The sequence below is a fragment of the Vespula vulgaris genome, chromosome 13 (genome assembly GCF_905475345.1).
Source record: "Vespula vulgaris chromosome 13, iyVesVulg1.1, whole genome shotgun sequence".
NCBI classification, from domain to species: Eukaryota; Metazoa; Arthropoda; class Insecta; order Hymenoptera; family Vespidae; genus Vespula; species Vespula vulgaris.
In genome coordinates, this window is record NC_066598.1 from 3,982,015 (window position 1) to 3,997,500 (window position 15,486).

Sequence of the window (15,486 nt, forward strand, 5' to 3'; positions counted from 1 at the left end):
TTTTCGTCTGTTTGTATACGTTAAAGAATTAAGAATTACGTTAATCATTAATTCGAGAGTTTATATTTGATATTGATAATACGTTTCAATATATATATATATATATATATATATATATATATATATATATATGTGATCGATTTAAAAATAGAAAAAAAAAGAACGATTTTCGTGAGTGACTCGCGTCATACATACGTAGGTTTTTATCGATAGAGAGACATTGAGGGTTGAGTTTTGAGGGGGTGGGTGATGAGACGTAAAGGGTGACTCGACAATGCCACGATCTATGACCGACAAATTGCTGATATTCACTCGCGGACGTCATTATTCATGGAAACGCAAAGTTCACATTTGACTAGTTTTCGTTTCTTCCCTTGGCCTTTTCACCCTTCTTGCTACTCCATTATCGACATTCTTCTGTGTCTTTCAATTTTTTATATTTTCTGTTTTTATCATCGTCAACCATTCGATATCATTTAAGTACTTTTCTTAAGAAACGTATAACAATTATTTATTATAAGATATTGTTTTTCATTTTTGTTAATTTTTATTAAATGTATATTAATAATATATATATATATATATATTAAACAATTATTTGTTATAAGATATCGTTCTCATTTTTGGTAATTTTTATTGTCTTAATTTTATTAATTTTTATTAAACGTATATTAATAATATATATATATTAAATATATATTAAATAATTATTTATTATAAGATATTCTCATTTTTGTTAATTCTTATTGTCTTAATTTTATTAATTTTTATTAATTTTAGTGTCCTAATTATTTGTAACATGTGTATGTGCAATACGTACACATACACACATACATTATTTCTTATTGCTACTTTAGTAATAATAATAATAATAATAATAATAAAAAAAAAATAATAATAATTTGTGGAGAAAATTTAAATAAATAAGAATTTAGAAATTTTGCTGACATAAATACGGGATATCAGATTTTATTCGATTCGTAATAAATATTATTGAAATTGTTAAAAACAACAGTGCGCATTTAAATGAAATAATTTTGAATTATTAGATATTCGAAATAATGAAAAAGAAATTTCAATGTCACAGACACCGATTAAAAATCCAAAGTAAAAAAAAAAAAAAAGAGAAAATAGAAAAATAAAAAAATCAAAGATTACAAAAGATTTCGATATAATAATTTCGAGACGAAATTAATTAATAAATTAAATTAAAAAACGTACAGCGTTGCAAGTAACTTCTTTTTTTTCTTTCTTTTTTTTTTTCTTTTACAAAATCGTTCTTACAAATTCGATGAAAAAAAGAAATATTGACAATTCTATCGTTGATAATAAAAACAATGAATAATTTTATTTGCCTTGTATTATTTTCTCTCTCACCCTCTTTTCTCTCTTTCTAAAACGAGATAGAAATTTGGTCGTTTCAAAAAAAGTAATTCATAAAGTTTGACATGTACCATACACACACACACACACACACACACACACACACACACACACACACACACACAAAGAAAAGAAAAAAGAAAAGAAATCATCCTCGAAACATTAGAAATTCGTTGATTCGAAAAACCGAATGAAATTTGAAGACGATCATTTCATTAATCAATTTCATTAATCGAAGAAACAGTTTCGTAAAACATTTGAAAACTGAATAAGTTAAATAGAATAGTAGAAATCTTAGAAAGAGACGTTGAAAAGAAATAGAAGCATTGTTGAAAAGGAATATCGAACAACGAAAGAGAGATAAAGAGAAAAAGAAAGACAGACAAAAAAAGAGAAAGAAAAAGAAAAAGAAAAAGAGAAATAGAAAGAGAAAGAGAGTCATCATTCCTCATCGACCGACATTTTTTATTCACGCTCGAAGAAATCCAGCGGACAACGATGGCGAACATGAACATCGTTCCCTTGAACGATGAAACGTTCGTTCGTCTTCGACGTATCACAATGACGAACGATGACGATGCTCGTAAAGTCGAACTCGTGTTGAAAAAGGTTGAGCAATTTCTTTTCTTTTCCTTTCCTTTCCACCCTCCCATCTCTCCCACTCTTGTTCGTCGAGACTCCTTTCCCTTTCTCTCTTTTTCCTTCTTCTTTTTTTTCTCTCTCTTTTTTTTCCTCTCTTTTCTTTATTTTATTTTTTTTCTTCCTTATGTATCCTCCGAGACAACGGAAGAGAATATCCCTTCGAAGGATGGCCGATAAAAATCATGAAAAAGTGGACGATTAAGAACGGCCAATGACAAAGAAATCCGATCGAAGTGTTGGAGACCTTCTCTCTCTCTCTCTCTCTTTCTCTCTTTTTCTTTTTCTCGATAACGAGAAACTCCCCTGGTGGAAGATCTTCGAAGAAGTGAGAAAAAAGTCTGAGGTGAATGAAGTGTAAAGGGTGGAAAAGAAGGGGGAGAATAGTAGGAGGGTAGGGAATGCGACAGACGGTTTGTGAAAGGGTAGTAGCTTTCTAGGTGGAAGGGGAAAAAAGAGAGAGAGAGAGAGAATGGGGTGGATAGAAAAAGATAAAAGTCTTATAGGAGGAGAGACAAAGATGGAACGAGAGAAAATGAATGAAAGAATGAGAGAGAGAGAGAGAGAGAGAGAGAAAGAGAGGATAGTAGTCTTGATTTCTTTTTCATTTCTCCTTATATCTGTTCTCTATCTCTATTTCTCTCTTTTTTCTTTCTGTCTTTCTCTCTCATGGTTTTTCCGTGAAACTCTCTTGGCGAACGTTTTCTTTCCGCGATTTTTCGTCTTTCTTCGATGAAACGTCGGGTTGAGGTGGAACGATCGTAAAGAGGAAACGATTCCCGGAGAATAATCTGCGTTCCTCGAACGAGCCATTGTGTTCGACGAATCGCCATTGCTGCCTCGGCAGTGCGAACTCAAGTTGCATTGGATATATATATATATATATATATATATAACTGTGTGTATATATGTATATATAAATAAATATATATGTAATGTATACATTGTGTATGTATACATAAATATGTATGATACGTAATGTGTGTGTTTGTGTGTGTGTGTGTGTGTGTGTGTGGATTACAGAGAAGAAACGTATGAATTCTCGTTGGATTTGTATTATTTTATTTGATTTCATTTGATTTGATTTGATTTGATTTGATTTGATTTGATTTGATTTGATGTGATTATTTCGTTATTATATAGATATTTACTTTATCGTCCGTGAATTTCTTCTTCCTTCTTTTTCTTTCTTCCTTTTCTTCTTTTTTTTTTTTTACTTTTTATTTTTTATTTTTTATTTTATTTTATTTTATTTTATTTTGTTTTGTTTTGTTTTGTTTTGTTTTGTCTTTTTTGATGAGGAATTTATGATCTTTCTTGGCAAGGATTATCGTTGCGAATGTGAATGTTAATTTAAAGTGAATAATGTTAAGATCTTTTGATTAGTTTTTGATAAGTAGAATTTTTGGAGGATAATAATTTGAGGAATATAATTGATAAGGAGTATCGTTGAAATTTAGGTTTGTAATGTAACGATAGTGAATTTAATCTGATCGTATTTATTGTATGAATATTTATTAGATTAATTGTATTAGTGAATGTTTGTTAGTGTGAAATCCTTTTTTAATGTTTAATACGGTAATAATAATAATATTAATAATAATGATAATAATAATAATAATAATAATAATAATAATAATAATAAAAAGAAAGAATTAATCATAGGTTTATAAAATTACTAAAATAACACAATTTCACGATTTATTTTTTCAAAATGTTAAAAATAAAACGTATAATAACGAACATTAATAAAACTTTTTTATTTACATTCAAACTTTGTTTTCTTAAATAATAATTAAAAAAACGCGATAGGCGAAAATACGATTTTTCTAATACACTTTTTAAAAAATCAACGATCGTTACAACGCAAGAAATTTTTTATTAGAATATGCACAAGAAATTAGAAACATTATAACTACGAAAAGGCGAAAACTTGTAGAATGAAAAAGGAGGAAATAAAAAGAAAAAAAAAAAACGAAAAGAAAAGAAGAGAAAACGGAGAAAAAGAAATCGGAAGACATTCGACACGTTTATCCTTCTCTTTTTTTCTTTTTTCTTTTTTTTTTCCCATATTTTCGCGTGATTTCAATACGAAAATCATTTCCCTTGTGGACGTATCCTTTCATCCCCTAACCACTTCCTCGGTGTGCACCAGCCAGACTTTCTCATACGGATTGGGAGACAGAAGAGGCTTTGGCCGGATATTAAAAATATCTTCCACCGACGAACGACGGGGATCGACTTCCGGTTTGATCGATCTTCCTGTATTTTTCAAACTGCTACGAAAGATCGTTCAATTGGTCTTCTTCTTTTATATCTTTGTATGTATATATGTGTATATATGTATACACACACATATATATACGTACGTACGTACGTACGTACGTGTGTGTGTGTGTGCGTGTGTGTGTGTGTATGTATGTCTAGATAACTCTAGATAGATAACTCTAGATATGGCTATTATTACTCGGATAATCTCTATCTTTTCATTTTTTTTTTCTTCTCAGTATTTGCCATCGATATAAATAAAAGAAAAGAGAGAGAATGTGAAGAAGAAAAGAAATATAAAAGTGATTAGATGTTTATATTATTATTATGAAATATTTAAATAAATCTAAGACAGTAGAAAATAATAATAATTCCGTTATAATAAAACTATCTTTTATATTATTCTGTGATGCAATGTATTCTGAAATTAATATTTTCTTATTTTTTAGAAAAGAAAAGAATAGTAATAGTAATAATCTTGAGATAAATATTTAATACTATATAAATCGAATAAAAAATATCGAATCGCATTTATCTTTATAAATTCTACGCTTTTGACGCTTATAATTGATAACAGAGTAAAGATATATTACTGTCTTTTATATCTTACAATAAATTAATATATAATATTTTATAAAACTTTAGATATGTGTGTTAGTAATTTGGAGTGAATTTTTTTTTCTCCCTCTTCGTTTTTCTTATTTTCTAGAAAAAAACAACAAAGAAAAAAGAAAGAAAAAGGAAAAAGAAAAAAGAAAAGAAAATAATAATAATCTCAAGATAAGCAAAAATATTTAATACTATAAATCGACTATAATATACTAATAAAAAATATCAAATATGAATTTATCTCTATGAATTCTACTAACGTTTACAATTAACAATAACATAAGGATATTAACAAAAATTGATAATAAAGATAAGAAACGTAATATACAATTTATTGATATTGATAATCGTTCTATTAACAATAAACAAATATAAATATATATATATATATATATATATATATATATCCATTATACTTATATATACATTATAATATTTAATTAATAATTTAATTAATAATATAATAATAATAATTTATTAAATTAATAATAATATAATACATACGTATAGACATATAATATACAATCTATTACGTTATCAATTTCTAATTTTAAGAATATCCTTCCTATTCGGAGAATATCAGATCTGATTATAAACGATACGTTTAGTTAGCTTCGAAATTATACGCCTCGGAGAGGATTGTAATCCCTCGTAATGAAATGACACGTCAAATGACCGAGCGTAAATTCTGTTAATTATTAATAATACGAGGATACAAAGTGGTGTACGGACGTCCATCGGTATTATCCTTGTAAATAGGATTGGGAATTGATCGCATAATACCGTTGGTTTCTCCTCTATACCAACGAACGTACGTATGTTAATGTTATCTCCTATCTGTTATCCGTTATCTCTCTAGACTCACGTTGAAAATTATTCGAGAAAATTATTGACACGGAACTTGTTGCTTTTTTCCTTTTCTATTCTTTTTATTTGCCTTTTTCTTCTCTCCTTTTAAGAAAATTAACATAGTGCGACGTTATCTCCTATCTCTCTCTCTCTCTCTCTCTTTCTTTCTCTTTCTCTTTCTGTCTATGTCTCTCTTCATTTTTTTGGTAATTACAAATAATGATTGTCATAAACAATTCGTAAATTTATTGAACAATGACGTTTGTTACAGTACGCTTTCAAACGATGAATATTTTGTTAATCGAAAAGTAAGAAAGTAATTTTATTTTTTTGTCAATTAATATCTAAATATATATATATATTTTTTCTTTTTTCTTTAGTATTGAAAATTAATAATAATTTTTGAAATATAATTGATCAATAGAACAGAGTTTTCTAAACGTTTTGATAAGTATATTTTCTATTATAATAATTTTGTTAAATTTATTCCAAGTATATATATATATATTTTCTTTTTTCTTTAATATTGAAAATTAATAATAATTTTTGAAATATAATTGATCAATAGGACAGAGTTTTCTAAACGTTTTGATAAGTATATTTTCTATTATAATAATTTTGTTAAATTTATTCCAAATATATATATATTTTCTTTTTTCTTTAGTATTGAAAATTAATAATAATTTTTGAAATATAATTGATCAATAGGACAGAGTTTTTTAAACGTTTTGATAAGTATATTTTCTATTATAATAATTTTGTTAAATTTATTCCAAGTATATATATATTTTCTTTTTTCTTTAATGTTGAAAATTAATAATAATTTTTGAAATATAATTGATCAATAGGACAGAGTTTTCTAAACGTTTTGATAAGTATATTTTCTATTATAATAATTTTGTTAAATTTATTCCAAGTATATATATATATATTTCCTTTTTTCTTTAATATTGAAAATTAATAATAATTTTTCAAATATAATTGATAAATCGGACAGAGATTTTGAACGTTTATTGATCGTTTAAAATCTCTTTTATTAAACATTATTGATAGATATATTTTGTATGATAATAATTTTGTAAAATTTATTCTTGATTTTTGATTGCTGTAGATATAGGAAAAATATAATTGTAAATTAAATCGAAGTTTTTCTTTCGAACGAGGATGTACGTACGGATAATGAGCGGAGTTATTGCTTCGATCGGAGAACGTATTACGTTCTGACATTAACGAATGACGCTTCGATAAAATTCTCTAGTCGTACGTTAAAAAAGATATTTTCTCACGGGACTTTTGATCGGTTATTTTACGAAAGTTTCTACTTTCCCAAAGAAAGATAGAGCTGTTATCTCGATGAGCGATTATAGTTCTTAAAAATGTATTTTAAGTTTGTCTAAACGATGTGATAAAAAAAGAAAAAAAAAAAAGAAAGAAAAAGAAATATCACAATTTGATTAAAAGAAAATTAAAAAAGAATAAAGAAAAATCATCGAAAGATTTAAAAATGTATTTTGTAATATAAATAAATAACTAGAAATAATAATAATAATAATAATAATAATAATGATAATAATAATAGATAAACTGTGTTATAAAACTAATAAAAAAGTAATACAACTAATAATATAATTAATATAATATTATATAAAGGAATAATTAATATAAATATAATAATATATAAAACAATATTAAGTAATAACGTAATTGATATATAAAACTAAGAAAAAGAATAATAGATAATTTCGAACTGGATTATTTTTAATAATTCTTAATTATACAAACATAGTACATATATCTATTTTTTAATCAACAATAATTACATTACCTTTTGACTTTCAATTTTTAATATATAAAACAATATTAAGTAATAATGTAATTGATATATAAAACTAAGAAAAAGAATAATAGATAATTTCGAACTGGATTATTTTTAATAATTCTTAATTATACAAATATAGTACATATATCTATTTTTTAATCAACGATAATTACATTACCTTTTGACTTTCAATTTTTAATATATAAAACAATATTAAGTAATAACGTAATTGATATATAAAACTAAGAAAAAGGATAATAGATAATTTCGAACTGGATTATTTTTAATAATTCTTAATTATACAAATATAGTACATATATCTATTTTTTAATCAACAATAATTACATTACCTTTTGACTTTCAATTTTTAATATATAAACAATGAAATAAGAAACCTACCGTTATATATAATTTCATCCGAATTCATCCAATTATTAATTTATTCTATTTTTCTTTCTTTCTTTTTTTTTTTTCATTCAATAGTTTAACTTCTTTCGCGAGAAGAGAAATAAAAAAGAAAAATCTCGTATTGTTCGTAAATAATTAAAAAACGTAGTTAGCAATTTTTTGGATAAAGAAAGAAAGAAAAAAAAAAAAAAGGAAAAATTATGAAAAGAGGAGAAAAATGATAAAGCCCTCGTAAATCGTAGAGGGTGAAGCTTCAATTTACGTTGTAACTCGAACTATATGGCGAACTGTATGGTTGAGTACTCACGTACAGGTCATTTCAAAATCCAATTTATCGTTGATGTTTCGACGTTGCTGTTTACACCCATGCGATTATACAGAGCTATACTATTTCACTCGATTCGATATTGATTATATTTCTCTTGTTTTTCAAATAAGACGGAAAATATATTCCGGAATAAAATCAACCGATCGAAATAACGAAAGAACACGATTTCAATAATTTGCATTAAAGTTTTCGAATTTTTCCTCGTATATCTTCTCGTTAAACTCGTCTTTTGACAGCGACAAATTATCACGTTAACAAAAAAAAAAAGAAAAAAAAGAAAGGGAAGAAAGCTCGATATTGATTTTAAATGAAATTCTTTTTTTTTTTTTTTCCTTCATATCATTTAAATCTCTCATCTCGTGAAATATAATTACAAAGATAATTAAAATATGTAAATATTTTTTCTTTGTAATGAAAAATAACAGATGTAGATATGTAAATGTTTTGTGATTTATTATTTATGATTTTAACATCTTGAATATATATGTATTCATGAAAATATTGATGAAAACAAAATATTTTCTTTTTTTTCTTCACACGTATAATTATATCTATCGCCATGTAAAATATGATTATAAAAATATTAAAATGTATAAACATTTTTTTCTATATCATAAAAAATACCAAACACACACACACACACACATATATATATTACAATTTTTTATTTATAATTTTAACACTTTGAATAACTATGTTTTGGTGAAACTACTAATGAAAAAAAAGAAATTTTTTTTTTCTTCGTGACATTACATTTCTCACGATGTAAAATATAATTATAAAAATATTAAAATATATAAACAATGTTCTATATCATCAAAAATATACATACATACATACATATATATATATAGATATATTTTATAATTTATTATTTATAATAATCATCCTGAATACGTACATACGTACGAATATACATACACAAACACACACACACATTGAATTTGATAAAATGTAATGGAATATCTTGCATTATCAACACATGTACAAAGTGAACACGTTAAAGTTTCGAGAAAATGGTAAGATCGTTCGAAAAATAGAAAGAAATAGATATGAAATGACCGCGAAAGAAGAAGAAAGAAAATGTTACTATAGTAAAACGTTGGATAGTGAAACAAGTGGTATACATAGACACGAACTGAGAAAATATCCAACGACCTCGGGCGAAATCGTGAGCTCACAGGAATAGGGTATGCCGTAAAAAGGTGCTCGTAAAGCTCGATACGTTTGAACGGAAAACGTGGTCTAATATCAAATCGATGAATGGTATCGATCGACCTTCCACTGTGTTATATTCATCCAACACTAGCTAGCCAATCTCTCTCGTAAATTTCTTCTAAACTCTGACACTTCTCTATACTACTTTCTCTCTCTCTCTCTCTCTCTATTTCTCTCTCACCTCTTTCTCGATTATTATCGAGAATAATTTGCAAAGAGTAAAAACAAATAAAAGAAAAGAAATAGAAAAAGGAAGAGTATGTGTGTGTGTGTGTGTGTGTTTGTATGTGCAAAGTGATTTCAAACGCGTAACATTGTTAAAAGTGACGAGTGTATTTTATAAATGATCGGACAAAATGAAAATCTTAGATGATTTTCGAAATTGATTACTCTTCTTCGAGATTTTTTAAAATTAATTTCTTTTTTTTTGTTGAGATCGTAAAAGTTCTTGGATTAGCAAGTATTAATATAAATATATATATATATATTAAATTATATTAATCATTTAATTATTTGTTGAATCTATAAAATTGTACACTATTATAAAATAATAATTGTAAAATACATAAAGAAACAACAAAAATGATATCCATGAAATAAAATTGTTCATTAATAATTATCGAATCGCTTTAAGGTTTAATTTTTTTTTTTTTTTTTTACAAAAGTAAAATTTCGACGAAAAAATGTATGCATTTATACGAAGATGTATGTTTCTTTGATCGTAAACATTTCTTTTTATTTTTGATCTGAAACGACGTGATAATATCGAAAGGATAAAACGATTTAACTTCGAATGGAATATTCGAAAAGAAAGAAAAAATTTCACAACAAAAGTCACTTATCATTAACCCAATTATTTATTATCAATAAACTTAGGAATTCTCGATTAAAAGATATCTCGTGTTTATAACATATATTCGAAAATATTATCTCGAATAGTATAAGTGTATCACCATCTTTTCAAATTCCATCGGATTACGATCATTTGAATTAATCTTATCAAAGATATATTCGGTTAATAACTTAAAAAATCAAATATAGATCGATCTTTATCAAAACTCTCGCGATATCCAACATTTTCGATCGTTAAATAAATCCGATAGTCATACAATTCACACTTTTCTCTTTTAAGTGATATAAAAAAATCAGAGAAAATCCAACTCTCCTTTGAAAGAAATGAAAAAACAAAACAAAACAAAACAAAAAGAAGAATAAAAGAAATGGAATAATAAAGATTTCAGAGTTCAGACGTAACGTAACATAAAAAAAAAAGAAAAAGAAAAAGAAAAAGAAAAGAAAAAAAAAAGAAAACTTGATAGAGATTTTTCATTAAATCATAATACGTACGTATGACATACATACATACATACATACATACCATACATACATATATACATACATATAAACGTACGTACGTATATATAAACGTATTATACACATAAACTTGTAAATACATTTGTTTATTAAGTCATAACTCGAGATATCCTTTTTTCTTCGTTATAGTGAAGTACCTGAGGGAGGTGACACCGTACTTCAGGAAAGCCTCGATCATCCAGGAAGTTGGCTGGGAGTTGCAACGTGGATTTCTCAGTGCGACACCACCACCACCAAAGTCACCGCCCAGGGCAGACACTCGTTATCTGCCATTGCAGCTTTGCAGACTCACCAGGGCGCATCCTTCGTCGGATCCTGGTAAGTCCTCCTTAAGGCATGTTCTTACCGCATACTTTACAGGAAAAATATCGCAATGGTTCTAACAATCACCGTCGGAGAGATAATATTTACACATAACTGTCTACTCAATCCTGTTTCAAACGTTTTTTCTTAGAATTTTCTTAGAAATCTTTAATTATTTCTTCGTATCAATGACATTACTTACAAATTTTATAAAAAAAAAAAAAAGAAAATAATTCGAAGGAAGGACATTGTCATCCTCACGAAACACGAGGAATTGAATTAAATTTGAACGTATTTAATTAAGTGAAAGTTTCGGATTTATGAAAGATTAGAAACGCGTTTTCTTCGAAACTTTTATTGACTTAACAAATTGTTTTTTCTTTTTTTTTTTTTTAAATAAGGATAAGAAAGTGTAATAGTGTTACGAAGAGAATCAAAAGACTTTTCAAACGACACGTCGCTTGAATTTTATTGTCAATTAAGATCTTTGAAAAGGTTGTCGGTTAAACCCTTTAAAGGTTCGATCTTCTGTGATGTGAATTTATAATAAAAAAATTGTCTCTTCTAAAAGAAAATTAATTTATACTGGTGTTTATCGAAACCAAAAAATATTCGCTAGATAATATATATATATATAATATATTAATAATAAATGATAATATAGTAATTACTATTATAATCAATTATAATTCATCACTTATATTAGCGTTTATCGTTATTATATATTATTATATACCATCATATTACTTAATAATATAAATAATAAATTAGATATAATAATATTATTTCTAGACCTGGCAGAATACAATTTAACAATTGCAATGATAGATAATAGTATAATAAAAATATTAATATAAATATATTTTTATAAAAATATTTACGATTTGAGTTTTAATAACCGCACAACGATTGAAATCTTTTTTACAATTTTTTTAATGATCAATAATCAAATAGAAACTTGATATTTCCTTTTTATTTCTGATTAGTCTTATTGAAATGAAAAGAAGAAAGAGTATTTCGTTAAAACGAAGTATATCGACTTTATTTGTCTAATTTATTGAGGTTCATTTAATACTGCTTCGAAATACATACATATATACACACACACACACACACACACACACACACACACACACACATATATATATATATATATATTTGAGAGAGAGAGAGAGAGGTAAATTTGTGTTGAGTATTCCCGAGGGACAATAGTACAGAACCGATCGCTCGTGAAGCTTTAATCCGATTAATCGCATCAGAATTGTTACAGTATTCTCTACGAAGACGTCTGTAGTTTCCTCAAGCTCCTTACCATGATATCCGATTTATCGCTCGAAAACGTACGTAATTCAACGAATTTCATGTCTCCGTAATCGGAATTTGATATTTTCTATTTAAGAAAAAATATTTTGTTTAATATATATTTTTAAGAATAATAATCAATCGACGATAAATTTTAAATATAGATTGTAGTAGGAAAAATTTCGTAAAATCGTACTCTGGATTATTGCAAAGGAATTTATTTATATGAAAGAAAAAGAAAATTATTTAATTATCGAAATATCGAATCGTATGAAAGGAAAGGGATTTTTTTTTTATTTGAAATTTTTATATTAATAAAATATATAAATATAAATATTTTTATATATATATATATATATGTTTATTACGTATATATATTTTGTATATACGCATATTTTCTATAATTAATATATTTTAATTAATATATTATTTAACAAATAATTGAATTTTTATATTTGCGAATATAAAAAATTCGCTCAATACAAACATATATATATATATATATTTATTTATTTATTTACATCGTTAATACAAATATTTGTTTTTTGATAATATAAAATCTGTAGCTTTTTGTCTGAATTTTTTATAAACAAATTTTCATACACACACACACACATATTTAATTATTCTTTCTTTCGTTGATCATAATAAAGAAGAAAACGATATATACAATTTTCAAGATAAACGAAAGAAACGAATATTATAAATACAAATACATTTACATTTATTTATAATTATTTATAAAAAACAAAATAAGATAAAAAGAAGATTTTGTATCATCCGAAATATTTATATGAACGATATAAATAAATAAATATATATATATATATTATTTGAAATTGAATTTTACTTTTAATCTAATATAAAAAAATGAAATTTAATTTCGAATAAACGTTGATCGAATAAACGATCTTTAACAGTTTATCTCGACAGACTTAAATATATCATCGCTTTTTATATCCTTCAACCTTCTCAAGCCCTTCACTCTTCGATCGTTGTCGAGTTAATGAAAAGCGAATGGATCCTTAATTCTGTAAAGCTGCCTGAGCGATTCGAGTTACGCACCACCAGCACTCTTTTCTCTCTCGAAAGAGAGATGCACTTAAGAGAAGAGAAAGAACAAGAGAGAGAGAGAGAGAGAGAGAGAGAGAGAAAGAGAGATAGATAGATAGATAGATAGATAGAATGAAAGAAAGAAAGAAAGATAGAAAGAGATAGAAAGAGTAAAAGGATTGGATGGTTTAAAAGGGCCAGAAAAGAGAAAAACGATTTCGTTCAAGTGAAAAGAGAAAGAACTGTAACTCGAAACTAAATGGTGAAAAAATTGCTTAAATCAGTGACAATTCGTTGTAATCATTCGATTGATCAATTGATAAACTCTTCTTATCGATCTATCTATTTCAATCCACGTTTAACATTTTTTTGAATATACATGGAGAATATCGACATATTCGATTGAATTTTTTAGGGGAAACGAAAGGGGATGAATAAACAAATGGGGCTAAACGTGAAGGAAGGAAAATAAAGCAAATGAAAAAGAAAAGGAACAAAAAATATATATTTATAAAAATAAAACTAGAAACGAATCGGCAACCTCGAATATGCTGTTATTGCACCGAAATACTTTCGGATCTACCTATTTCATTCGCCAAATAACGCGCGTTGTGGTTGCATTTAATCGATCGGAATTTTTGTCGAATTAACCGTTGGTATTTGCTACGCTTTTAATATCTCCCTTGTTACGTATTCGTTAGTCCCTTTTTTTTTTTTATTTTTTTTATTTTTTTTTTTCGAGATCCTTTTTCCCCCATCGAGCTTTCTTTTTTTTTTTTTTCCTTTTCTCTTTTACGGCTTTTATTTATCTCGTTGGGAAATATAACGAGCTATTTTTTCTTTTTCTTTCTTTTTTATTTTATTTTGTTTTGTTTTGTTTTATTTTTTTTTGTTTTTTGTTGATCTCTTTCATCACTCTCGTTTCCTCACTTTTCTTTCTTTTCTTCTTTTTCTCGTTTTTTTTTTTCCGACTGATTTTCTAATATGTACAATATATATATATATATCAATTAATATTCGATTAATATTTACTCTTTAATTAATATTCTACTAATGTTTTATCAAACATGTTCGATTCGTATTAAAAAGTGTGACTTTCTGATCTACTCGCTTTTAAATCGTTAATGAATTATCAAATACGGTTATCAATTTTTCTAATGAAATATTTCTAATAAAATATTTCCGTATTTTCAATGATGACAAGTTATTACGCATTACAATCATTTATTATCATTCATTTTTAAAACAAATACAACAAATATTTCCGTTAACAAATATTACGCAATCGGTTAATAACAATTCCTCGTTATTTATTCATCAACGCGTTGTATACGTCGTTGAAATATTATTTTTAATTAATTAAAAGCAAAATTCTTTCTTTCAACTCATCATCGATCTAATTAATTGAAGAATGAAAAATAAGAAAACAAAAAAAAATAAGAAAAAAACAGAAAAGAAAGTCCCGAATCATAAAATGGAACAAATACTTTATTTCTAAAAACGAGCAGGATTTAAGTAATAATCATTGATATATTTTGTTTTTTGAGACGTTGTTTAAAAAAATTAAAAAAAGAAAGAAAGAAATAGAAAGAAATAGCAGAAAAATTCAATAAATAGATACGAGAATACGTCGTTGATAGGGAGATAAACGGTGAGAATACTACGCGAAAGAAATTTTCTTATTTTTAACATACATAGAAGAAATAAAATGGCGTTAGAATGAAATTCATCGAAACTCTATTGTATCGTACCATACTACGTCCTTTGTAGATAGGAGACGGTAAAACAGTCACGCTCCAATGGCATTACCGTGCGCCACAGAAGTAACCCCACTCTTACCCCCATAGAAGTAACGCGTTGGAAACTAAGAGAAGCTAGAACGGTGAAACAATTACATTCGTGCAATGCACCCGAGAAATTGCATTTGACGTCT

The 15,486-nt window shown here is 26.3% G+C and overlaps 1 protein-coding gene across 3 annotated transcripts in view; it reads left to right on the plus strand.

Annotated features, from left to right (window-relative positions):
* Positions 1–15,486, plus strand: part of LOC127068512 (beta-1-syntrophin) — a 543,308-nt gene that overhangs the window by 346,354 nt on the left and 181,468 nt on the right. For all 3 annotated transcript variants that reach the window (XM_051004783.1, XM_051004784.1, XM_051004785.1), the window contains one exon: positions 11,025–11,213. In XM_051004783.1, coding sequence (XP_050860740.1) covers positions 11,025–11,213 — 189 coding nt within the window. The remainder of the gene's footprint in view (positions 1–11,024; positions 11,214–15,486) is intronic.